At 43.6% G+C, this 26,464-nt stretch overlaps 1 protein-coding gene across 2 annotated transcripts; it reads left to right on the top strand.

Annotated features, from left to right (window-relative positions):
• The first annotated feature begins 8,675 nt into the window (after window positions 1-8,675).
• On the top strand, window positions 8,676-26,212 carry UBLCP1 (ubiquitin like domain containing CTD phosphatase 1). Of its 2 annotated transcripts, none has more exons than XM_073355190.1 (11): window positions 8,676-8,776; window positions 12,826-13,016; window positions 13,547-13,638; window positions 14,038-14,123; window positions 14,215-14,330; window positions 15,491-15,589; window positions 16,613-16,650; window positions 19,378-19,476; window positions 19,977-20,093; window positions 22,451-22,578; window positions 25,194-26,212. In XM_073355190.1, exons 2-11 carry the CDS (start codon window positions 12,863-12,865, stop codon window positions 25,219-25,221), a joined length of 957 nt encoding a protein of 318 aa, XP_073211291.1. In that variant the 5' UTR covers window positions 8,676-8,776; window positions 12,826-12,862; the 3' UTR covers window positions 25,222-26,212. The 2 variants fall into 2 exon arrangements, with proteins under 2 accessions (XP_073211291.1, XP_073211292.1); XM_073355191.1 differs by lacking the exon at window positions 8,676-8,776 and adding an exon at window positions 12,537-12,730.
• The last annotated feature ends 252 nt before the right edge of the window (window positions 26,213-26,464 follow it).

The following is a 26,464-nucleotide window of genomic DNA, read 5'->3' as shown; positions in this document are numbered from 1 at the left end:
CCCATCTTCCTGTTCCCAGTCTCCTGGCCCAGTCAGTCCATCTCTCCCCCATCTCTACTTCCAAACTTTCCAAGATACTGTTTCTCACTTCATCATTGAGAATCATACAGGAAAGACCAAAAATCAGCAAGAAAGAAATCAAGATTTTATCATTATCATAATAATGAGGACGCGGACCCAAGAAAAATCTATAGTCCCAAAATATACAGCGTTTACCACTGCCTAAGTAGTAATGTGCTAGTCTCTGTATTGAGAAGCTCTAAAACATCAGGTAGAAGAGAGAGCTGGAGGTACAGGTAAAGTGATGAATGAATATTTTCTCTGCAAGCAAAAGTACCAAAATCATCTATCTTACTAAGGCGCCCAACATCCTTCTCCAACTCCAGGTAACCTAGAACATAACAACAACAGAAATAAATAAAATTGGGTCCAAGAGTGGAAGAAAGCCAATGTTCAGATTCAGAAAGTGATGAATTAGATCATACATATTATGCCACCCTCTAGTAATTACAGCATGTACCAACACCGATATTAAACAATCCTCACAACACTCTGTGAAGTAGCTATATAAGTACTGTAAACTCGATTTTATAGATGGGGAAGCTGAGATACAGACTAGGGAAGGCTTATATTTTCAAGTGTCCACTAATACTGAGTGTTTCAGTTTAAACTTGAGACACCACTGTCTCTCCAAATGGTCCCCTTACAATAGACACACCCCAAATTAGTGAACACTTGGAAATTTAACACTAAGTGACTTGCCTAAAGCTACACAGTGACTCAGATCAGAGCCATCATACAAATTCAGGAGTTCCTAAATGTCATGACTGGGCACAAAATTCACTAGAAGATCATGCTGCCTGTTAAATTACATTGACAATCACTGGTCATGACAAGCAGTGCAGGCCTGAATAAAAGCTACACTTGGTATGAACAAACTCATTTTGCAAAACGTTGAACCTATTCAGATACTATAGGTTTTAATGTTTGACGTGTACTCAGATGCTATTGGATTCACCTACCCCTTCTGAGAGACTATGAAAAAGGAAGCAGGGTGTGGGGCAAAAGGAAAAACAAACATGAAACTGTGCAAAAAAGGCTGAAATGGGAGACCAAGATTAATAAAACTTGATTTAAAAAATAACACCCACAAAACACCCACTGGTGCACTGAATGTAGGGGTTCTTCTGTCCCTGAGAACACAGACTCCCCTTTACATTTTTTTTCCTGGCATGTGTTTAAGTTAGAGGGAGGGTGGGGGAATGTCACAGATTCAGATGATTTTTCCAAACCAAAACACAGTCTGAGGGGCTTGCAAAGCCTAAAATTCTGGACAGTCGGCCCATCTATAATCCATACCACATTAAGGCCCTGCTCCAGCACCCATTGCAGTCAGTAAGAATGGCAGATGCTCAACACCTCAGGCTTGCAATGTTGTTACTTTTGCTTTCTAACTCATTCACTCTTCACAATCTAGAATTTTTCCTTAATAGAGCATTCCTGAAGGCAACTTTCTGTCTGAGATTTCCATACTAACTGTTTTCTATTTTTAACGGCCATTTTAAAGGATCCTTTTGTTCCATTTCCCAAATAGAGCTACATACTGCGGCTGCTCTAAGAGTTTGATCCTGCTCTCTAATATGCAATATGCACCACACTTTAGGAAGTCAGCCACTTGGCTTCTGCACGTATGCACAGGAACACATTTTGCAAGATGCTCAGCAGTGCCTGCCAGGAACATGAGCTGCTGGAATGGAGCCAGTGCGCATCGGTTTGATGTGCCACCACCTCTTTTATTTCATTCTGGAGCATACCAGGACAGAGAGGACATGAGGAGAGGCAGGAGGGAAGGCTTGCTTTTAACATTTCCATGTATTTTTGTTCTTGATTTCCTGCAGTTACAGTTACCCCGTTCTGTACCCTGGGAGCACTGTCCACAAGACTTACCCTTTAACTACACAGAAGAGACTGTGCTGTCTAGATTTAACATGAAACTTGGTACCACCAGCTCCCAGACTTTAATTCTGTGTGGGCTTAGACAAGTCACTTAACCCACTCTGGACCAAATTTAGAATTGCATCCACTTATGCCAGTATTGAATTTGGGTCTGCGTGCCTCAGTTTCCCCAGCTAGGAAATTATCTACACCACAGGGGTGTTGCAATTATTAGTTAAATGCTTGTATTGTGCCTAGCACAATGGGGTCCTGCTCCCTGGCTGGGGCTTCTTGTCATTATCACAATACCAATAATAAAAATAATTTGTGCATCATATCCCAGGAACAAAGTATGCAGTATAAACATTGAGGCCTAAAATGACCTCTTCTCTTCAGCTTCATTCCCCAGACCAAATAAGAAAGCTTACTTACTTTTTTACTTCATTATTTTTCTCTTAGACTTGTAAGAACCATCAAAGATTTCAGAGACAGGGAAACTACCAAACTACGTGACATTTTCCTACTCAACATCTTTGAAGAGAGAGGAAATGGGAACCAGCCTTGTAGGAGTATGGGGGAGGGTAGTGTTCCTATGTAGCAGAACGTTTTAATCTCAAAATACGACTTTGTTAATTGCTACGTACAACTCTGGAAGCTCCCCCATAGAGGGACACGTCAACAGAGGACAATTGCATGTCATAAAAGGAAAATATGATTTCAAGGAAAATGTCTTCTTGTCTGAGATAGACACAACAAACAGTATGTGAGATGCATTTTAAAGGTAAAGGAGGACTTGTGGCACCTTAGAGACTAACCAATTTATTTGAGCATGAGCTTTCGTGAGCTACAGCTCACTTCATCAGCTGTAGCTCACGAAAGCTCATGCTCAAATAAATTGGTTAGTCTCTAAGGTGCCACAAGTACTCCTTTTCTTTTTGCGAATACAGACTAACACGGCTGTTACTCTGAAACCTGTCATTTTAAAGGTGTAACTGCCATTTTGGGGAAAAAGCTCATTATCTGCTGCTTCTCAGTGTCTCTTAAAATTACATATTTTTGTAAACTCCTCCATCACGTATAGTTTATTTAGTGAGGCCCAAAAGTATCAAATTAAGACTTTTTACAACTTCTACTCGAGTTTTCACATGTAAGAAATCAGGCTGTTTGCTGCTGAACGATTATTCCCTAACTTCCATAAAACAGGAAACCCCCATGTTACAGGACATCATCTCTGTGCAGAGGTTATTTTTCCTTTCTCTGCAGTACTTCTGCCATCAGCAAACAAACAAATAAAACCCTTTCAAATGATGTCCATCCGCAGTGATTACTCAGGAGATCCTTGAGGGGAGGGGTAGCCTCTGCAGAGTTGGTACAGTGAGACACCAAGCCTGATGGGAATCAGCTGAGCAGTTGTAATAGCCTTGGGTGGTACTAACTGCTGAGTCAAGATCCCTAGGCACTGAGGAACCTCCATTTAAAGGGTCTATTGCAGGGCTGGGTAAACTTTTTTGGCCCGAGGGCCACATCTGGGTGGGGAAATTGCTTGCAGGGCCATGAATGTACGGCTGGGGCAGGGGGTTGGGGTGCAGGAGGGAGTGCTGGGTGTGGGAGGGGGTGCGGTGTGCAGGAAGGAGCTCAGGGCAAGGGGTTGGGGCAGAGGAGGCGTACAAGGTGTACGAGGGGGCTCAGGGAAAGGGATTAGGGTGCATGAGGGGGCTCAGGGCAGTGGTGCAGGGAGGGGTGAGGAGAGTGCGGGAGGGGGCTCAGGACAGGGGTGCAGGGAGGGGTGCAGCAGGTGGTTGAGATGCAGCAGGGGGCTCAGGGCAGGGAGTTGGGGTATGGGGTGCAGGAGGGATTCAAGCTCCGGCCCAGCACCGCTTACCTGGAGCGGCTCCAGGGTGGCAGCGGCATGCACCAGGGACAAGGCAGGCTCCCTGGCCCCGCGCCACTCCGGGAAGCGGCCGGCACCTCATCCCTGCAGCCCCAGTTCCCTGTTCCTGGCCAATGGGAGCTTCGGGAGAGGTACCCACAGGCAAGAGCAGTGCACAGAGCTCTCTGCCCCACCCCCACCGCACCACAGGGACATGGTGCCAGCCGCTTTTGGGAGCGGCAGGGGGCCCATGGCGCCACGGGGCCGGCAATCCCGCGGGCCGAATCCAAAGCCCTGAGGGACCAGATCCGGCCTATGGGCCGTAGTTTGCCCACCCCTGGTCTATTGGGATGATGATAAGAAGATGCACAAGAGAACAGGAGTTGGAAGCTATGTAAAGGCACAGAACCTCTCAGTGCGTGGCCCTCTGCCTCCAACAGATTTCCTGGAATCCGCATGGATTTCAGAGGATCTACTGGGCTTCAGACCAAACCCACAATCTGCTCCATAAGTGCCAACAATAATCTAGGGAAACATAAATGAGAGGAACCTGGCAGTTTTCCTGCTCCCTAAATGCCAGCTCTATGTTTTTTCACTGGAAAAGACAACCTGATCCACTGAGAGTGAAAATAAGTGTCAACAGAGAGAAAGCACCACCTCCTCTTAAGTCAATCATACTAGGCAAGCTATTTAAATTATTCTATTTTAAAAAGTTAGTTTCCCCTCTTCATATACCTTAATAAAAAATATACCGCAAAAAGATAAAACTTTCCTAGCTATAAACAGAGCCTCATGATCACCGTTAGAAATTACTTTCTGATGTTGTCATAAATAAACGTGCAGTGGTACAAGATTGTGAATTGGTTATTCATCTCCCTGACACTCCGTGAACATTGAAAGGTGACTTCTATTTGTATGTGCTGCTTTATTTTTTAAAACTACATTTATGGATTACTTCTTTTCAGTAGCCTACCAAAACCAGAGATATTGACAGAGTAGTAAATGAACACTCATCTAACAAAGGGTACGTATACACCAGCGCTGCTGCTATGCCACTGTAGCATAGACACTTGCTACAGCTACAGCAGGGTTTTTTCTGTTGTAAATCCAATCCTTTACAGCAGGTAGGTTGACGGAAGCAGTGTCTACAACAGGGCTTAGGTCAGCTTAACTAATGTCTCTCAGGGGGTGTAGCTAGGTTCATCTAACTTTTAGGTGTATGGCCAAAGAGTATGGCCAGCTCTACACTACAAACTTACAATGGTATCACTCAGGGGGATGAAAAATCTAACCTCTAGCACAGATAGCACTGTGTTGACAGACGAGCTTCTCCTGCCGACAAAGCTACCGCCTTTCACGGAGGTGCATTAACTACCCTGATGGGAGAAGTTCTGTCAATGTGGTAGTATCTTTACTAACATGCTACAGTTGCGTTGCTGCAGCTTTTCTAAGTGTAGACCTGCCCTCAGACTTCTATGCTAGTGTGACTGAAGAACTTCTGTAGCCAGCAACAGAGCCTCACATTGTGGAAATCTTCTCTTGTAGGGTGGCTGTAATGCTGTGTTAAATGGGTCTCATGCAGTGAGCTGAACCAAGAGCCACTGTAGGCATGTAGCTTAACTGGGGCCTAATCAAAAGAACTGGTGCTAGAAGTGTTGGGAGCCCTAGTGTAGACTGGGTTTCAGTTGTCAATGCAGAATTCAGCCTCTTGCCAATTAAGCCTTGACTACATATAGCAATTACATCAATTTAGTTCAATCATTTCTAAATCTATTTAGTTAACTTGGTACAACCCTCTCATGTTAATACCATTTAAAATGTAGCTTAATCTGCTAACATATTGAATTAAGTTAAATTTATATTAGCTACTCTTAAAACTGATTTATGAGTGTCCATTCAATAGTGTTCTACTGAATTGATTTAGACAACAGTTTAGTTAAATCAGTGCACTTTGAGTGTATTCAAGGCCTTAGACATGATCCCAGCAGGGTTAGATGACATGCTGAAAACTCTAGTGAAATCCAAAATGCTGTCGACAATAAATGGGAGTTAGCAGTGGTGGAACATTTTTCAAACATTGCCTAGTGCAAAGAAGATTCTGGAGAAGCAGTAAGTGGAAGGACAGCAGAGAGGATGTGAAATTGGAGAGAACAGGGAGAAAAAGGAGGGGATTAATGTAGGAAACAGTAGAGTGAAGGCAGAATTCTGTAAACCTAATAAATGAACAATTTAACTACGTGTTTGTGCATATTGGTTTAGACAAGTTCAGGTATTTGTCCTGGGATTCATTTAGGAGGACTAGGTGTTTTTGCTCTTCAACTACCACCTCTATCTTTCCCCCATTAAATTGGAATTTCTGAGGGCAGGTAGGGATCCCTAAAGAAGCTGCAAAGTGTTTGTCACTCCTGATTTCATAACTGTTCATACACTGATGTCTCACCAAACTTTGGTTGCCCCAGTCACAAGAACACAGAAATGATCACATTGGATCAGACCAGCAGTTGATCCAATCCAGTATCTGGTCTCACCAGTTTCCTCAGAGGAAGTTTATAAGAAACTGTACAACAGGTAATTATGGAACAACCTTCTTACATGGAAAGTTTCTTCATAAACACTGCCAGCTAGAGGGTGACTTATGCCCGGAGGGTTTATATCTCTTCTACACCTCTGATGTAACTCTGGATGTTCTTGCTAGCCATGTAAGTGCTTGTCTCACAGAGCCTGCCCTATACTATACCTAATGAACTTGGCTAACTACAGATAAGAATCCAGAAATACCCATGGTAAGATAGGCAGGTAACAATTTAATTCCAGGCCATGTTTACTGCCTACAGCTGACAATTATCTTTCCAATTCCATGAAAACAGCAAGCTGAAACACACTGGAACAGGGTAGGGCATCTAGTAAACAGACCTTCAAGTACAGAATACCGTTTGCTACTAATTTAGAGTGAATTTATTAAGGCGTGTGGGTTTTTCCATGTATACAAATGAAAGCCTGCTTCTGCCAGCCTGAAATATTGAGTTAATGACCAGCCAGTTGTTGAGCTACCTGCTACCCTTCTCATTGCCACAACTCCCAGCCAACAAATAATAGAACCTCCCCTTCCCCAACAGCCAAGGCAGCTTCCCCAAGTAGATACAGCTCCCAACACACACACAACATCTCTGGCACCCAGACACCCTCTACCCCTGCTGCACAGTCCCAGCCCTTAAGGCCGGGACACCCCCTTCACAGGCATGCGTCCCAGCCAACATGCATGCAGCCTCCTCTTGCCCACCAGCCATACCAACCAGCCCAACGTGCATGCAGCCCCTAAATGCACATATAACTTCTAGTCTACAAAACCATTCAAAAATTCATTTCCAGTGAATGCATCCGATGAAGCGAGCTGTAGCTCATGAAAGCTTGTGCTCAAATAAATTGGTTAGTCTCTAAGGTGCCTCTAAAGAGTCCTCCTTTTCTTTTTGCGAATACAGACTAACACGGCTGCTACTCTGAAAACCATTCCTGAGACCGAGACACGCCCCCCCACCACGTCCCCTACGGAGCCCCTCCCTCCTGGGGACCTAGACTCCCCCTCAGAGCCCCCCCATCCAGGGGGCCTAACACCTGCCCCCTCAGAGCCCCCCCCCCCCTTCCTGGGGGCCTAGGGCTCCTTTCCCTGCCCTTCAAATCCCCTCCTACCCAGGGGGCTAGGCCCCCTTCTCCTCCCCCCTGCCCTTCGGAGCCCTCCCTTTCCGGGGGCCGAGCATCCTCCCCCTCAGAGTGCCCCCTTCCCCCTGCCCTTCGGAGCCCCCCTTCCCCGGGGGCCGAGCATCCTCCCCCTCAGAGTGCCCCCTTCCCCCTGCCCTTCGGAGCCCCCCCCCTCCCCGGGGGCCAAGCATCCTCCCCCTCAGAGTGCCCCCCTCCCCCTGCCCTTCGGAGCCCCCCCCCTCCCCGGGGGCCGAGCATCCTCCCCCTCAGAGTGCCCCCCTCCCCCTGCCCTTCGGAGCCCCCCCCCTCCCCGGGGGCCGAGCATCCTCCCCCTCAGAGTGCCCCCTTCTCCCTGCCCTTCGGAGCCCCCCCCCCCTCCCCGGGGGCCGAGCATCCTCCCCCTCAGAGTGCCCCCCTCCCCCTGCCCTTCGGAGCCCCCCCCCCTCCCCGGGGGCCGAGCATCCTCCCCCTCAGAGTGCCCCCCTCCCCCTGCCCTTCGGAGCCCCCCCCCTCCCCGGGGGCCGAGCATCCTCCCCCTCAGAGTGCCCCCCTCCCCCTGCCCTTCGGAGCCCCCCCCCTCCCCGGGGGCCGAGCATCCTCCCCCTCAGAGTGCCCCCTTCCCCCTGCCCTTCGGAGCCCCCCCCTCCCCGGGGGCCGAGCATCCTCCCCCTCAGAGTGCCCCCCTCCCCCTGCCCTTCGGAGCCCCCCCCCCTCCCCGGGGGCCAAGCATCCTCCCCCTCAGAGTGCCCCCCTCCCCCTGCCCTTCGGAGCCCCCCCCCTCCCCGGGGGCCGAGCATCCTCCCCCTCAGAGTGCCCCCCTCCCCGGGGGCCTAGGCCTCCCTTCCCTGCCCTTCAGCGCCCCTCCCCGGGGGCCTAGCCCTTCAGCGCCCCCCGACCCGGGAGGCTCACCCCAAAGGCCCAGCCACCCTGGGTCCCCTTCAGCGCTGCAGCCCCTCCCACCGCCACCCAGGCCGGCCCCCCCCCCCTTCAGCTCCTTGTCTCTCGCCCGACGCCCCTGCCCCCGCTCTCGTCCCGTCGAGACTCGAGGGCGCACGCGCACTGTGCCGAGGCCCCTTGCCCAGGTGGTGCCGCGCGCACATCCGGGTTACCGGTGGGCTGCGCGCGCTCGGCGGCGGGAAGTGGATGGCCCAGTCCTGACGCCTGTCCAGCCACATCCGGGTCCTTCTCCACTACTACTTCCGGGTCGCGGGGGTGACGGCAAGTTCCGCTTCCGGTGTGGCCGGTACCGGGAAAGTGCCGGTTCCGTTACCCAGGGTGAGTGAGGGGGCGAAGGGCCCTTTGCGGCCGCCCGCAGTCGGGACTGGGATCCCTCTCCCACACCGCTCCGTGGGGATGCAGCGGGGGGGGGCCGCTTCTTCCTCACGGACCGTGCCCGGCGGGCGGGGGGGCAGCGCCGTGGCTGGACTGAGCTGGGTGGGTGCCACAGGTGCGCCCCCGATGCCGCTGGCTGCAGGGCACCAGCCATCGCCCTGGCTGGCGAGGGCCTGCGGGCCGCGGGACGGGCCGCGGGGGGCCGGCGGCACGGCGCGTGGCGAGGCCCCGGGCACGCCGGTGATGGGGGGCGGTAGCCTCGCCGCTCGTGGTGCGGGCCTGCGGCGTGCCGGGGAGACGGGCTGACATGGCGGCCTGGGGCGAGGCGGTCACTGTGGGCGGTGGGATGGTATCTCAGTGTGCAGGCGGTGGGAGTTGCTAACCCGCAGGTTTAGAAACTCTCCCCTGCCTTTGGGCTGCAAGCATGTGTCTGTTGCATTAAGGAAAAATGAGAGCGGTCACGAGCCTTGGTTGTAGGAGCCTAGTTAGAGTAGGCCCACTGGCCCCTACTAGCTTGGTAGGCCCTCGTGTCTTGTCTTCCATTTCTGAATAATGGTCTAAGCTGTGACTCCTCAGAGCCCTGGTATACAGAAGACCTATGATAGGTGAAGTGAAAGGGAGACTATGGAGCGCTAGCAATGGAAGTCATTCTGAGTTTGACCAAAACAGAACTTTTGCAGCTGTGCAAGATGCAGAGAGCTTTATCTCCACCATAACATCTGAATTTCTAACTGGAAACATTCTTCTGGGTGGCGAACAAGCTGGTTAATCTGTTTGCATCCACTAGCAGAGCTGAGTGTTCCTGACAGTGAGGTGCGCTCTCTCACTTTCCAGATAAGAGCCTTTGGATTTGGACAGCGCTGTTTGTCTTGGGGGAGGGGGGTGGCAAGTCATCTGAGACCAAGTTTCCCCCAGTGTTGCTCACTGAAGTTCAGGGGGTGCTGGGTGACATGCAGACACAATCTGAATTAGAACCTAGTTCCTCTCAGCTAGTGAAGACCAATGGGAAGGTGCTGGGGTCACTTTTGGAGGGCATGATGCTAGCTGTTGCTAAATAAATGACTACTAGACCTATGCCCAATAAAATCTCTTGATGCTGCAGGTTTATCGCACTTTAATTTTTTTAATGGAAGATTCTTGAGGAAGCTGATGTAGCTTCAGCAGTGCATGAAGTCCTTTGCTCTCTTTGATCCAGCTGTTTCCTTCTAGGCCCATCCTGGGCACATTTGAGAAAGCTGATTGGTTCTGATAACTGATGATCTCTTGGCTGTGGATGAAGTTAATTCAGATCTGTTATCTGCTTCTGATACCAGGCACCTGAAGGTGGTGTACTCCAGCAGCAATAGATGGTTGCTTAAGTGGCTGTACAAGAGAGGAAGGCTGATCTTGTATGTTAAGCACAGGACTGACATGTGAGAGATCTGGTTTCAGTTCATGGCTCAATCCCAGTTCCCTGTGTGATCTTGGGCAAGTCACTTATTCTGTCTGGGCCTACTTTCTCATCTGGAACATGGGGATATATGCTCTTTCTCTTGCGTACTTAGACTGTAAACTCTTCTGGGCAGGGATCATCTCTTACTCTGTGTTTGTACATCACTTACTGCCATGGGGTCTGAGTTTGCTAGGGGCCTCTAAGTGCTACTCTGATACAAATAATAATTTTTCTTTTTGAGCGACCATACAGGATAATATTGGATGCATATCTGTCTTGAAGGATTTAGAATAAAACCCTCAATTTTTTTTATCACCTCTCCTGTTCAGTTGTGTATATGTGGCAGTTAGGAGCGTTAATGAGGAGGTGTGGACTGTGGTATTCTCAGGACTATACAAGCCTTCTGTCCTCATCTGATTTGATTGGTGTCATTGAACAATTACTTCCCTGTGCCTAATAGAGCAAGGGTGTGGTGAGCACTAGTATCCCTTGTGGTCTAGTGGTCAGGATTCCTGGTTTTCACCCAGGCGGCCCAGGTTCAATTTCCCGTGTGGGAACCAGGGGCCCCTGTTCTGCGAGCCCCCCACCGCCTCCCCGCTCCCACACTCCGAGCCGGCTGCATACCTTGCAGCCAGTCCAGTTTCGAACCGCACCCAGAAACCATCTGTACATGCTCGTGCTCCATACACTGCATTTCCTCACCCTCGTGTCCCGCCCCGACACCAAATGGCGGGACTATCTTCCATCTAAAGTGGGTGAGGAGCCCCGGTGGGCCAGCCTTTATTTCACCTTGGTCCCATGGCCCGCTGGAGACATTAGTTGACGGCTCCTTCATGGAGCTGTGAGCACGGGCATGCACCTGGCGCGGTTCATCCTGAGGCCTTCCCCTTTTGCTGGCGCACGCCTATCTTGAATGCGCCAGGTTGCAGCCCCTATTCTGGCTCCTCCAGAACCTCTTATTGAGGTTATGGCTGCACTTCTCCCCACACTTGTTCCTTTTTGCACACCCTATCTGTGGCCCCATGTTGACGAGGAGGTCTCGGGACTTCCTCCTCCTGGCTCTGGCCAAAGTTACCATCTATAATACCAGGAGGAGGATGTTAGACGAGGGGGTGCTCTGCGACTGCGGGGCCTATTTCCGTTCCTCCCTAGTTTCATGCATCCGGGCAGAGTTCCACTGAGCAGCGTCCGCTGGCTCCCTCAACAGCTTTGAGGAGCAGTGGGCACGGTCCGGGGTTCTCTGCTTAGTGTCCCCATCCGGTATCCTCATTTTGAACCTTTGACCTTCACTCCGATCCCTGTTTTTCATTAGTTGTCCCCCGCAATCAGTTGGTCCCTGGGTCCAGTGGTCCCTCCCGCTAGGCTGGGGGAGGGGCCTTTAGCAGTAGGTGGGCATGCGCCTGCCCACCTCCTGGGTTTTTCCAATACGACTAGTACGGCTGAGATCCAGATAATTCTGAGGTAGAACACTGGAGAGAGCATCAAATAGAAAAAAAAAAATCAGATTTAAAGCATCTGACAATTTCTTTTCAGTCTGTAGTTCCAACTTGCCTTACTTATTTTTAAACACTTCCATGCACTTGCTGTAGATGTCCTCAGCACTTCTGTGCATCAGCTCTTTCCACTTTCTAATGCCAACCTTCTGTTTGTCCCTTGGGACAGTTTATCACTGGTGATACAGGAGCCTTCTCCTCTTCCCCTCCTGCTAATCTGGAACAGCCTTCCTTTGACCTTGTACCCTCACTGATTCTCCACCCGTTTTCAAACCTCAACAGAAACCATGTTTTCTTCCCTTCTCTATACTACTCATCTCTCTTTCCCTCTGCTATTTGTATGTTGCTGTGTGTGACTTAACTGTAAGCTGTTTTGGACACAGTTGGTATAAATGATACTAAGTAAATCAACAATAGGGTTGTTTTGAGTGAACTATAAGGTACTTATTATGATGTAATTGCATTGTCTGGGCAAGTGCTTTGGCTTTGTTTTCACACACCTACTTTGATAATGGCACAATAAAATATGCCCTGGAGTGTGTTGTATTACACATCTGTAATGGTGTAAATGAGTAGGCAAGGCTAATGCTTAAATCTAACTGTCAAGATTAGAAATATATTTATACGTAGTTCTTCCATAATTACATGTGTAGAACTCACACTCTTGACAGTCTCATTGCTTAATAGTTCCTTAGTGCAGTTGAGATTTGCAGTGACTATGATTGTGACGCTGCTTTACTATAGTTGGGTGCTACTAGCATAGACTGGGCTGGATGTGCATTGAATCAGCATTGTTGGAGCACCTTAATGAATATAATACTGCTAAATTCAATACAAATGTAACTACAGGCCCCAGTTTTAGCTCTGCACTTTATCCCTCAGTTTTAAAACTTGGTCATAGCTGCTGCAGTTCATACAAAATTAAAAACTTTAAACAAACAACCTAAGTAATACTGCAGCTTTTAAAATACTGTAAGTATAAACTTAATTGCCTTCCAATTAAATGCTTTTCTCACTTCTGTATTTTTTTTAATATCACCATCTCTTTGTCCCTTCCCTTCTTGCAGATATTGCTGGCAGTAATACTGAACATATGCTTCAAGGATGTCTCTCTCTCTCATAATAAAATGGGGTGGACAGGAATATTCTATAACCTCATTATCAGAAGATGATACAGTGTTAGATCTTAAACAATCTCTCAAAGGCCTTACAGGAGTGCTACCAGAGCGCCAAAAGCTGCTTGGACTTAAAATGAAAGGTAATTCTTCACATTAGTTATTGGTGGAGCTGCGTAACTCAGAGGAAGAATCTGCTTTTGTGTGTCCAAGCTGTATACCCCAGTGGAGCTCTCTCCTCCCCACCCGAATGGCTATGGATTTTGGATGGGTGTGTTCACAGGGATGTCACGCGTCATGGGATGTTGCTTAGCATTGGTACATCATGCCTGTTTTTAAATAATTTGCAGAAATTTCACATCAGTCAAAGTTTTTTAAAAAAAAAAAAAGTAAACTGCAAGTATGAGAGGGATTTTATGTATAGTACCTGGGCAATGAAGCCCCTGTCTTGATTGGAGATTCAAAGCACTGTTGTAATATAAGTAATTTTTTATTTCAGTTTGGCATTACTCTGTATTAATACAGGTTCATAATAATAGTCTATCCTTGAACGTGTTAGTGACATAGGGAAACTGAGGCTCCAATGACATGGTATTTAGTATGGGTCTGTCATCTTAAACCAAATGAAATCCCTCGACTTCAGTGCGAAAACAATGATCTGCTTGTATTGTAGGCAAACCTGCAGACAATGATGTTAAGCTCGGAGCTCTCAAACTGAAACCAAATACTAAAATCATGATGATGGGAACTCGTGAAGAGAGTTTGGTAAACATTTTCTTTTTGCCCATTTGTTTCTATAAAATTATGAACTACACTTTGTCATGTGTTTCCTAATTGTGACTGAAATTCTAGTGTTCCAGAGACTAGTTAGTTTAAGAATAATGGCACCATACCAACTTTGCTGCTCCTGCCTTGTGTGTAAAATGAACTTCCCTGTAGAACTGTAATAGATTTGCTTGTTATAATTGCTGTAGTGATCAGTCTTAAGTATAAGCTCTGTTATGTGCTTCTAGCACCTCTGAAACGTTTCACTAATTGTGCCACTGTTAAAATGAAAAGCATATAGATTAAGCAGTTTTATCTTTTTCCTGTAATGTGTTGTAACAAAATCCTGAGATTCAATTGTGTTTATTTTAATGCTGCTGTATTTTTTCATCCTTCTAGGAGGATGTCCTTGGACCACCCCCTGACAATGATGATGTAGTCAATGACTTTGATATTGAAGAAGAAGTTGTTGAAGTAGAAAATAGGTGTGTTACAGCCATTTTAAGAAAAGATTGCAATGTTGCTGAATGTTCAGTCCTCACTTGTTAACTATAACTGTATGTACTGTTGTATTAGGGAAGAAAACCTACTAAAAATTTCCCGCAGAGTCAAAGAGTACAAAGTGGAAATTCTGAATCCTCCTAGGGAAGGGAAAAAGCTGTTGGTACTAGATGTTGATTACACACTGTTTGGTAAGTTATCAAACTTTTTTTTTTTAAGAAATTAGTCTGTTCATTAACTACTATGTTAGCCTTTGATAGGTATTTTTCCCCTTACAAGTCACAGTTAATACCATCTGCTTGTACCACCATACTGCTGCCTTGTACTGTTTTTTTGTCTTGCATTGCTACTATTTTTAAAATAGCCTTGTGCTTTATCAACATTGAATACTGTTGATTTAAGGCCACAATACATAAACACGGGATTTGGGATCCATGCACGGTACCGCATTATAGCAGGGACCGCATTAAAATGAATTGCAATTAAAGTAATTTAAATTTGGGATCCGTGGCTGCAACCGCATTATATGCGAATTTGTGCTATATAGACGTGTGTTCTAGCGAGGGTCCGGTGTAATTTTCCTTTTGTATGCTGTCCCAGGCATTGAGGTGGCAGTGAATGGAAAAACACTTATTTTAAATATGATAAAGTCAACCTGTAGGTGATAATGTTTCTCTTTTTGGTAAGAGGAGATTAGTTCAGTGTTGATTCTCCATGGAGTTTTGAAACACCACTCCATAATGCATTGCATATTTAAACTACCAAAATGGTTTCTCTGAGAGATCAGTGTTTTCTTATGACTTCACAGACTGTATTGGGATATGGGGACATTATGGAGTTTGACTCTAAACCTTGCCAATTATCTTTCTCTCTCCTTTCCTCCAACCCCCTAAAAAATTATGTGTGAGATGTTGGTAATCCAGGATCAGAATTCAAGTCATTAGTAAGAACATGAGTTGAAGGTGCTGTAATAATGAGAGTTTCACAGGAAGCCATTTTCTAATGAAGGCAGACTGTTATGTTTATGTGTTTGACAGTAAGAATCATTAAGGCACATGGTCACAAATATTGCCTTTTGAAATAAAGGAGGAAAAATGGTCCTATGGTTAACTGGACTCTGTCTGAGGGAACCTATGTTACATTTTTGGTTCTGCCACAGGCTTGGGCAAGCTACAGTCTCTCTGCTTTAGTTCCCAGAGTGGGGATACAACTTCCCTGTATAATAGGATTTAGGAGAATTTATTCATTGTTTTTTTGAAGTGTTGGGTGTTTCATTGATGGGGCCCATACAGGAATTGGATTTAACAAAAAATATGCTAAACTAATAATGAGTTGTTTGTTTTCCTCTCAGACCATAGGTCATGTGCAGAAACTGGGGTAGAGTTAATGAGGCCATACCTTCATGAATTCCTGACGTCTGCATATGAAGATTATGATATTGTAATTTGGTGTAAGTTATTTTCTTTACCAAATGAAAATCTTGTGAATTGTTTAGCATGTGGGATGCTGCAGTAAAGTTGTTAAATATAATTGCATCTTTTGCTGTTTATTGTAAAACCTTATGCAATACCTTAATTTTGGCTGTATTGAATTTAATCCCTGAGTGAGTAGTCGGTTCATGCTCAGTAGTGATTAGATCTATTTTTAGAAAGATGGTAGACCTCATGTGATAGCTCAGTGGTTTGAGCGTTGGCCTGCTAAACCCAGGCTTGTGAGTTCAATCCTTGAGGGGGCCACTTAGGGATCTGGGGCAAAAATTGGGGATTGGCCCTGCTTTGAGCAGGGGGTTGGACTAGATGACCTCCTGAGGTCCCTTCCAACCCTGAGATTCTATGATTCTATGTAGCTAAACACAGTATACTGCCCAGGCAAATAAATGAATGTGGTGAAGAAATGAACAGGGTATAAAACAATATCGAATATTACTTTGTACAGATTAACAAGTAATTGAAGGGATCAAGATGTATGTTAAACACCCATACGCTGCTTGATGATGTGCATATATCCCAAAGCAGCCAATAGATAAAGCGTATTCATCAGCAGAGTGGGGCAGGAAACAAGCAAAACTCTGCCATTATTACAGGGTGGTCACTAATTTGCCCTAACACACCAGTTGGTTTCCTGTCTTCTCGCAGGTTGAGGCTTGTCTCGAGCTGAGCTACGGTCTAATTTTTTTTAATCTAGCTTTAATCATGTTACAGCAAAATGGTTAATTTAGTTTAAATAGTCTGCCTTTTAAAGTATGTGCAGAATTTGATCTAGTCTGTTAGCTTTTTCAAGCTAAAAGGAATTAGTTTCAACTAAATATTTTATATAGGAAACAAACTTGAGGACAGTGGTGGAGGGAAAATGTAATGATAGTTTAACTTGTACCAAGCAGTTAAACAGAAATGATAGTTTAAAAGAACTGAAACTTTACCTTTCACTGGTTCATCTTGATAAAGTGTTCTTCTCCCCCCTCCCCTTGTTTTAGCTGCTACTAATATGAAGTGGATTGAAGCTAAAATGAAAGTAAGTTATGTCTGGAAATATCATTTGTTTCTGTTATGTTGTTAGTATTTGGTAGATAGGGGTTTGAAACCTTTAATCGGACTGTGTTCAGCAGCTTATATAGCAATACTAGCAGTTAGGGAGTGTGGGCAGGGCGATAAAAAGCTGTTTGGGTTTTCTAAAAGTTCCTAGTGTTTTTAAAACAGTCTCCCTCACAAAACTGAGAATAATCCTAATTTTAGAATTCCATACAAATGAGCTAGGAGGTGCTAGAGATTAGATTGGTCATGCAGATTTTGCTCTCATTTGTATATATAATCTGTAATTATATCAAATACTATTTTTCATAAATGTAATGCAGTTTTAAGTGTCCATAGATACACATGTAGCATCCTAGAGAACAGCAGGAGGGAACCCCTCCCATTTTTTCCTTGCACCTTCCCCAATGGTGGAGTTCTGCTCTCTCCTGTGCCTCTTACAAAGTCCATAGGAGCCCTTTCAGATCCAGTTCTTTACTGATTTAAGCGCAATAGACAATTAGCTAGTGACAGCACAGCTGACTTAGCTGTGAACATATTTGCAGCTAGCTTTAGCTATCCACTTAGTGAGCTTAGTAAAAATTACTGTGTGCTTGCTTTGTAATTTTCAAATTCTCAAAACTCAGTCAAATCAAAACCAGTTTCAGTTCCAGATTTATGCCTTTTGTACTTCTGCTGTTTTGGCTTTGTAGCTGCCATTTTTTGAGTGTTTTTTTAATTGGGACAAGTATATTTTCCACTTTGCTTATGCTCAGAATAGTCATGGTCTTTTTATAAATCAGCTTCAGATAGAGATCAGTGATCGAGAACTTCAGGCAAAGCTATGAAAGCTTTGAGTTATGAATGAAATTGGGGTGAGAATGGTAAACATGACCCATCCTTAACTATGGTCAATTGTACCTCACTATGATAAATTAGTCTGTCAGACTTTCCTGCTCTTATTTTTTTATTGGCTAGCGTTTATTGCGAGGGAAACTTCAGAGAGTTTACATTTCAGTTCACTGGTACTAAAAAATGGTTTCAAACCAATGTGGATATATGATTAAATATCTTTGTAAAAGGGTTGCTTACCACTCATGTGAGGTGCAGCTGCTGCCTCAGTTTCCCCTCTCTGGTTGGTCAGCACTCTAGATAAAACCAACAATCGTCCTGTCATAGGTAAAGGAAAGTCTAATGAAATAAGAGATCCAGAAAACCAATAATTTGCCTTTCTTTGTCCACAGCCCATTCCCTAGATACATGCAACAATCTCCCCTTGATTGCTGGGATAGAACCAGACTACCTCTAGATGGTACCTCGGCGCCCCAGGGGCGCCTGTGTGATCTCCCTCTACCATGGGCTGCAGGTAGTCCTGGATAGCAAAGCAGTCATTTGGTCTAAACTCAGCTGTATCTGCTTCACACTCAGGCCTTCCTGGTTTCCTTCTCTGCTGGGAGCCCCACTGTGGTCCAGGCCTCAATCTTGGTCACTTGATTCCCACCGATAGCAGTTTGCTGCTTCTCTCTCTAAACTGAGTAGAAGACCTCTCTTGTATAGTTGTCCCCTTCCATAGCTTCAAGCTTATGTTGCTTCTAGCCTACAGTTTGCATCCTCCATTTGGGAACAACCACCCCCAAAGTACCTGGCCTTAAAGGGCTGAAACAGAAAAAAGTTCTGGAGCTGTCCTTAAAGGACCACCACACGTTGTTAGTTCTCAGAGGTAACATCTGCAGCAACAAAAATGAGGCAGAATAACTCAGTTCAATTTTATTCTTATCACACACACATAAATGGAATTCAGATGCTGTTTAGCATTTTGCTTTGGTATAACACTGACACTGATCTATGTAGAGAGCACTCTTCATTTGTAAGAAGATTCACTTTGTACATAACAGCAAGGCATTCAGGTGTGGCTAGATGTCTGAAGGAAAGCTGTTGCAGTGGATGGTTTGTGCTTACTTGGTGCATGGTTCTGAATTTTAATTCTGGTATGTGCAACAAAGGAATAAATAAAATTTACACATTATAGCAAAGTTTAGTGTTACATGATAGTTTTAAGAAAGGATTTGAAATAGAAATGATGCAGTGTCATTTACTCAAAGATTATTTTCTATAAATGATCTAAGTTGTCTGTGCTCCCATTGTTTCAGGAGTGGCCAGGTCTATAAAAGGTGAGCCACATCTGTTGCAAGGCTGATCCTTTCATTAGGCACTTACTTACTGTCCCACATGTTGACTACTATCATATTTGCTTGGTCGTTGGGCCTGGCTATAATGTGGAACAGGAGCAAATTGAAGAAAGGAAAACACACGCTCTTTGTTACACACTTAGCTCTAGAGACTGAGCGGGGGTCGACATCATCTAGAAATTTTGGAGAACATTGCCCCCTCTTCTCTTCTTGCTTGTTGTGGATACAGGGATGATACTGAGGTGGGTCAGAAGCTCTCTGTATCTTCTCTCTTCACTGAACTCACTGATTTTATTCTGATGTCAGTTTATGAAGTTTGGCCCGAGGAATTGCAATACTACACTCTCACCAGTTTTTTCTGTTAGTAGAATTCTGTACTTTATTCTCGCTGAATAGGAGAGTAGAAATCTATTTTTTGCATGTCTCCATTCATCCTCCGCCGCTGACCCCTTCACAAATATAATGTGTTGCAATCAAAGTTTTTAATTGATAGCAGTAAAACTGTCTGTCTGGAATTTCAATTATTAATCTCTGTTACCCAGGAGCTGGGAGTGAGTACAAATGCAAACTACAAGATAACCTTCATGTTGGACAGTGCTGCCATGATAACGGTGCACACTCCAAGGAGAGGACTAATAGATGTAAGAATCATTTTGTATTTCCTAGATTAATGGCTTTCCTCCTTTTAAACAGCAAAGTTTTTTCTCTTTTAAAATAGCTGGTGATCGGAACCCCCTTTATATATTTTTGTTTGTGTTGGGACTTGCACATAAGAAAATCCTAAAAACCACCTGAAGTTCAGGAAGGGGGACTGGGAAGAACAATCTCGCTGTAGCATTTTGAATTTACAGTCGTTCTTTGGTTATAATAGACAATGTGGCGGTCAAACAACTAATAAATAGGGCTATTAGGAGAACATTCATTTGTGTCACAAGACTACTTTTCACGATATACATTTAATGAGTAATTTTGAAGTACTATATTGAAGACAATAGACTGCATGCACCTGCTAATTCTTCAGCAAAAGGATAAGTGAAAAGTACAGTAAAGTTGCAATACTGATGGTATGATTTCCACATCTCTTGCAATCTTTACATCATGTGTTTTACCTCAGGTAACTCTTACACACTTCTATTTGCAGGTGAAACCTCTTGGTGTTATATGGGGCAAATTTTCGGAATTTTACAACAAGAAAAATACTATCATGTTTGATGATATTGGACGAAACTTTCTAATGAACCCACAAAATGGACTAAAGGTAACTTTCAATGAAATTATTAGCAAAGCAGCAACAAATGAAAGTAAATTGACTTCTTATAGCTGCTTTCTGTATTTCTTTACTGTGTTTTTAAACTACTGTGAGATGTTGATGAACAAAACACAATGCATATTTGATAGTTTAAAAACAAAACAACTATTTGGACTAGATAATTGCTTTTTAGTAGTAAGGGAGATGTACTGAATATGGTATTTTGATTTACTGTTAAAGTAGAAACATTTAGACTACTGAAATGAAGTAGGAAGACTAAAGACCAATCAGATTAGGCCCCACTGTGCTTGGTGCTGTACAAACATAGGATATATGACATTAAATATCTTGTTGCTATACTTTATCAGAGGTATGCCAATATAAAAAAGGTCCTGCTCCTATGAAATCAGTGGTACTGCAGAAATGCAAGTTATCATACGGAACAAAATTGCCAACTAACTTGTTTTCAGACTCCTCTTTATTGATGTTGATTCAGTAAATAGAAAGAACACTGCTTGAATTTCTGATAATGGGTTAAACTTGTTAAACTCGTGTTGTTCATGAGGAAAAAAAATCTTGTCAGTCTAAGAAATAGGACTCCAAGATGTTTGCACACGGACATATGATGGGTGAAATTGTATGAAATTTTCAGTAAGAAATGTGCACTGTTTTGGGAAGCAGAAGATTATCAATGCTCTTTCTGTGACAGGACTGCCCAAGGATATTCCTCCAGGGCAAAATCCTAAGAGAAGTGTATGGCAAAATGCTATTAGTAAAGTAGAGGGGGAAGAATGGTGAGTGGCTAAAATGAGGCAAAGGTATAACACATACCAAGACTAAGGCAATTGTCAGCAAAGCTATATTAAAGCCTTCTTTTTCCAAAGAAGCTGTCACCCTAGTAAAATGTTTGTGTTGGATGAGACATGTTGTTGAGGTAATGCCACAAAGTTCAAGGAACTGAAAACTATTCTTACATCCCTTGTTGTTGTAAAATCTATCTGGTTGTGTTAGAAATTGTGGCAGACCAGTGCAAATCGCTTGACCGTTGAGTCTGACTAGAGGGAGACGTGATGAAGTGCGAGACTGACAGAACAGTATCATTACTTGTTCACGGGGGTACAGCACAAATGTGTTACAGCCCAGATTATATTGACAGCAAGACAAATTGGAGGTGGTTGTTGAGAGAGGATGTTGGAGGAGAGGGAATCAAGATCAGATTTTCAACCTAAGGCAAAAGAATTTAATCAGCCACTCCACTTGGGCTTCACTGATTGTCTAAAAGCTTATGATACAAGTAGATAGCGAGATTTGGAATGAGTTTCACAGCTCCTTTAAAAGGTCACAGTCAACTCAAAATCATTTAAGTTTTTTGAACCCTCTATTGTTACAAGCAACACCAGAGATTACTGAGACACAAAACTTCCTTTTCAGTTTTGTTTTGTGCAGTTATTTTTACTTTGTTCCTCTCTCCACCCCCTTTTTGGTGGTGTGTGTGGGGGCGTCTTTCACAGAATAATAGGGGAGAGAAAAATGGTAGGGAAAAATGTAATGCCACAAACTAGCAGGGGAATTTGGGGAAGACGCAATACCTGACGCTTCAATTGACTTGTATTTGACTCTGTCCCTTTAACTAACTCAGAAGTCAAATAACCTGTAATAGACATGTTCAAGCTAGAATAGCAGCAGATTGATCTGGGACTGGAAAATACCTTAAGTTCTTACTATAATTTTGTACCTCTGTGGTGAGATGGCAACAGGAACAGACTGAGAACAGAAAAGTAACAGTAGTGTTCTGTTATGGATACTTAAGGGACTTCCTTTCTATGAGGTAGAAAGTTTTCTACAGAAACTTGTGGAAATGATCATTTAAATGTCTCAGTTATGGCCATCCAGGCGTCCAGATTCCAAATGCAGTATGCATACCACATAACTTAAGACTTTAGTGAACTGAGCTTCAGATTGTAGGCACTTCTGGACTAACTAGCGGGAAAGTAATTATGAAGAGTATCCTCCTTTGCTCCTGTTTGAAAAAAATGAGACAGCAAGAATTTTATTTTCTAGTTGGTTTAAGCAGTGGGCATTTCATGAAGGATGAGATCTCTCAAGAATTAAAAGCCTATAAAGTACCCTGTTCTATATAATACTGGAAAAGACTTAGTTGGTATAGTTTGTATACAGATTATTTTTGTGTAGACTTTTCTGGGATTTCTCTTTACATGAGTGAGTGGCAGGGACGCCTAACTTACTCTGAACAGTATACTTACTTCACAAATAATAAAAAAATATACCTAATTCACAAATAACCAAATGTGAGAGAATTGCAAGTGTTGTGTTAGGCAAATGCTTATACTTCTGTCTCTCAATAGATAAGACCCTTTATGAAAGCACATTTAAATCGGGATAAAGACAAGGAGCTTTTAAAGCTTACTCAGTACCTCAAAGAAATAGCAAAATTAGATGACTTTTTGGAACTGAATCACAAACACTGGGAAAGGTAAGGACTATGTCAAGTTTTCTCCCTCCCATCATCCCTAAATACCATATCCTGCTTTAAAATTACCTGGAAGGAAAAACTGCACTGCTACACACACTTCAACTTGAGATGGGATGGGTCTCTAGTTTTTGGTTAGAACTTAAGGCTTTGATTTATGACCTAACCCACTAAATGGTTTGGGACCTGACAGTTTGGGTGAGCACCTCTTGTTCCATGTGATACTATAGCAGTTGTGGTCAGTGGAAGTGTTCAACCTAACTGCTCTATAGTGGGGTATGGAGGTTAGGGTGTTCTCAATCAGAGGGCCTGGAAGTCCTTCTCTTCTCACCCCCAGTCTGACAGTCTAACTTTATTAACCTTCAGGGCATATTACAGTCTTTTTTCAGAACATATGATTAAAGAGTTGGAGGTGGTTAAATGTGGATCACTGTATATAATGAGGTTCTTAATTGTTAATGAGGGTTTATGCAATGCAGAGGGGTTATGTTGTGCACCAGGTTTGGGCAATAAAGTATTAAGGCCATATAGCCTTTGGGGGGAGATTTTCAAAGGCATAAAAGGCAGGTAAGTGCCTAACTTCCATTGAAAGTCATTGGGAAGTTGGGCAACTAACTCTCATTTGTGCTTTTGAAAGTCTTCCTCATAATCTTTTATACAAGTGCCCTGAGCTTTGAGAGGAGCTTGCTAAAAGTGGAGTAATTGAATGGCCTTACTCTTTAATGAATGGTCATCAAAACCTTAATGTTTAAAGGCATCTTCCATCAGAATTTGTCAGACTCCTAACAGCAGAATGTTTAGACCAAAAGAACTTAGAGAGAGAGCTATTCAGGTAATTTCTGATGAACTGAAATTTCATTTAAACGTGTTTGTATATTTAGTTAGTTGTTACTTTCAAAAATAGTAACCATGTCTGTGTTGGATTGTAGGAAATCTACTTTTCACAGAGGGGAATGATGGTGAAATCTTGAAAGCTGCCTCTAACCACCACCTTTCCATCACCCAGTGCATTAATGATCATAGGTCTTGAATCATTCCATTTGTAATAAGTCATTCAAAGGCATGCTGGTTCTTAAGCAGTGTCATTATAAAAGAGCTCGTGTCATAAATATAAAGGGAAGGGTAACCACCTTTCTGTATACAGTGCTATAAAATTCCTCCTGGCCAGAGGCAAAACCCTTTCACCTATAAAGGGTTAAGAAGCTATGGTAACCTAGCTAGCACCTGACCCAAATGACCAATGAGAGGACAAGATACTTTCAAATCTGGAGGGGGGGGGAACAAAGGGTTTTTCTGTCTGTGTGATGATTTTGCCGGGACCAGATCAGGAAGGCAGTCTCAGGACTTCTGTTAAGTTAGTAAGTAATCTAGCTAGAAATGCGTTAGATTTCCTTGTGTGTAAAGGCTGGTAAAATAAGCTGTGCTGGATGGAATATATATATTCCTGTTTTTGTGTCTTTTTGTAACTAAGGTTTTGCCTAGAGGGATTCTCTATGTTTTGAATCTGATTACCCTGTAAGGTATTTACCATCCTGATTTTACAGAGGTGATTATTTTACCTTTTCTTTAATTAAAATTCTCCTTTTAAGAACCTGATTGATTTTTCATTGTTCTTAAGATCCAAGGGTTTGGGTCTGTGTTCACCTGTACAAATTTGTGAGGATTCTTATCAAGCCTTCCCCAGGAAAGAGGGTGTAGGGCTTGGGGGGATATTTTGGGGGAAGACATCTCCAAGTGGGCTCTTTCCCTGTTCTTTGTTTAAAACGCTTGGTGGTGGCAGCATACGGTTCAAGGACAAGGCAAAGTTTGTACCTTGGGAAAGTTTTAACCTGAGCTGGTAAGAATAAGTTTAGAGGATCTCGCATGCAGGTCCCCACATCTGTATCCTAGAGTTCAGAGTGGGGAAGGAACCTTGACATGGTGGCAGGGTGGTGGGATCGTTTTGAACTAGAAGCACAGCAGGATTTTAAAAGCCAGTTTTGTAAAAGGTGATTGCAGCGATAGATTCTGTGTGTCTGCCTGGGGGACAGAGCAGCAGGCATAACAAAAGGATTTTTCTGTAGGTTGAAAACAGCTATCGGGTTACAGCACAGCAAAATTTTACAAGTCAGGTTTTTGGGGGTTTTTTTTGGTTTTTTTTCCTAACTCTCAGGTGTAAAGTTAGTTAAAAACAGAGAGGTTAGGATGACAGACTGCACTGTTCAACAGAAGTTGGAATTAGCCAGATTTGAGGCTGAGGAAAAACAAAAGGAAATCTAACGCATTTCTAGCTAGGATTACTTACTAACTTAACAGAAGTTCTGAGGCTGCCTTCCTGATCTGGTCCCGGCAAAAGCATCACACAGACAGAAAAACCCTTTGTTCCCCCCCCCCTCCAGATTTGAAAGTATCTTGTCCTCTCATTGGTCATTTGGGTCACGTGCCAGCTAGGTTACCTTAGCTTCTTAACCCTTTACAGGTGAAAGGGTTTTGCCTCTGGCCAGAAGGGATTTTATAGCACTGTATACAGAAAGATGGTTAACCTTCCCTTTATATTTATGACAGCTTGTGTACTAACTAACATTCTCCCCTCCCCCCCATTTTATTTTGTTAAAAATAATTTGTTTTGTTTCTTTCAGGTACCTTTCAAAGAAGCAAGGACAATAGCTTTAATAAACTCTTGTGGCACTGAACTGAAGGAAACATAATTTGAGATCTTTGGACTTTTCCTTGCTTTTCTGCTAGAACACAATAGTGCTGGACACTGACTCAAACACCAGAATGACTGCTTATACTTGGTCTTCCAGTTGGTTTGTTCTAATTTTTTTTTTTTTTTTAAGATCACAGCAATAAGCTCAAAGAGAAATAAGTTACTTTTTCTTGCATTCATTTCCGGTGTTATTTAAAATACTTTCTCTTTCATTGCTGCCATAATACCCCCATAACCATTAAAGAGCAACACCATTCTGAAACTGGAAAAACAATTGTTTAGACCAAAAAGGTTGAGTAAGGAGCTAGTCTTGGCATTCTCTGAATTCTATCAGTCCTCTTTCCCCTCTGTCTTAGAAACAGTCTCCCTCTCCCATTCCACTATTTAAGACTATAAAATACAAGCTGTCTAATTTTGGTATATATTAGTAGGTCAGTGTTTCTTTGTGCAAGACAGTTCAAGATTGGAAAGCACCATCTCTAAGGCACATATATACCTGTGTGCAAACTTATACTATAAAGCAGTGGATTACCGGAATACAAAAGACAAAATTACAGAGGGAAAGAAATCCAACCTTGTTTAAGTGAAAAGCAGTCTGCCTGAAGAAAAATTCTCCTAACCCGATAAAGGGTGTAAACCTCAAATGAGAGTCACATTCCTACTAAAGCATGAACAAAACCCTTGTTCTGTTCTAGTTAACCTTGTCAAAGTGCAAACACTGTGTTTCAATTATAATATTCAGCCATACTGTTTTTAAAGTATAATTTACTTGCGCTGCTTGAGCCTGCACTATAGAAGTGTCATGTGTGACTGCTGTTTTGCATTACTGACAGTCCTGCATTATGCAGTTCTTGTATTTGAAAGAAGACTGACCCTTTCAAATAAAGATGGTATATATTGTTCTTAAGGAACTATAGCAGTTGTGTAAATAAAATACCTTTTTCTTAACGTGTTGGTTGCATGTGTCTTATGTTATTTTTCTTAACAAGGATCTCTTTCTCCTTCCCCATATTAATCTTACACAATTTTTAAGGACCCTCTTTTCCCGTCTGTGTGAATAACCCTATCATTGAATCACATGAGGATTTTTGCATCTAATTGTCCTAATTTTAGTGGGAAATGGTTTTGGGTTTTATTGTCAAAGAAAACAGGTTGGGAAAGAGATGTACTTTGTTAACTACCTTTACTGGGTAAATGAAC

Source organism: Lepidochelys kempii, chromosome 8 (genome assembly GCF_965140265.1).
Source record: "Lepidochelys kempii isolate rLepKem1 chromosome 8, rLepKem1.hap2, whole genome shotgun sequence".
In the NCBI taxonomy this organism is placed as follows: Eukaryota; Metazoa; Chordata; order Testudines; family Cheloniidae; genus Lepidochelys; species Lepidochelys kempii.
This window is presented reverse-complemented; position numbering and strand designations above follow the sequence as displayed.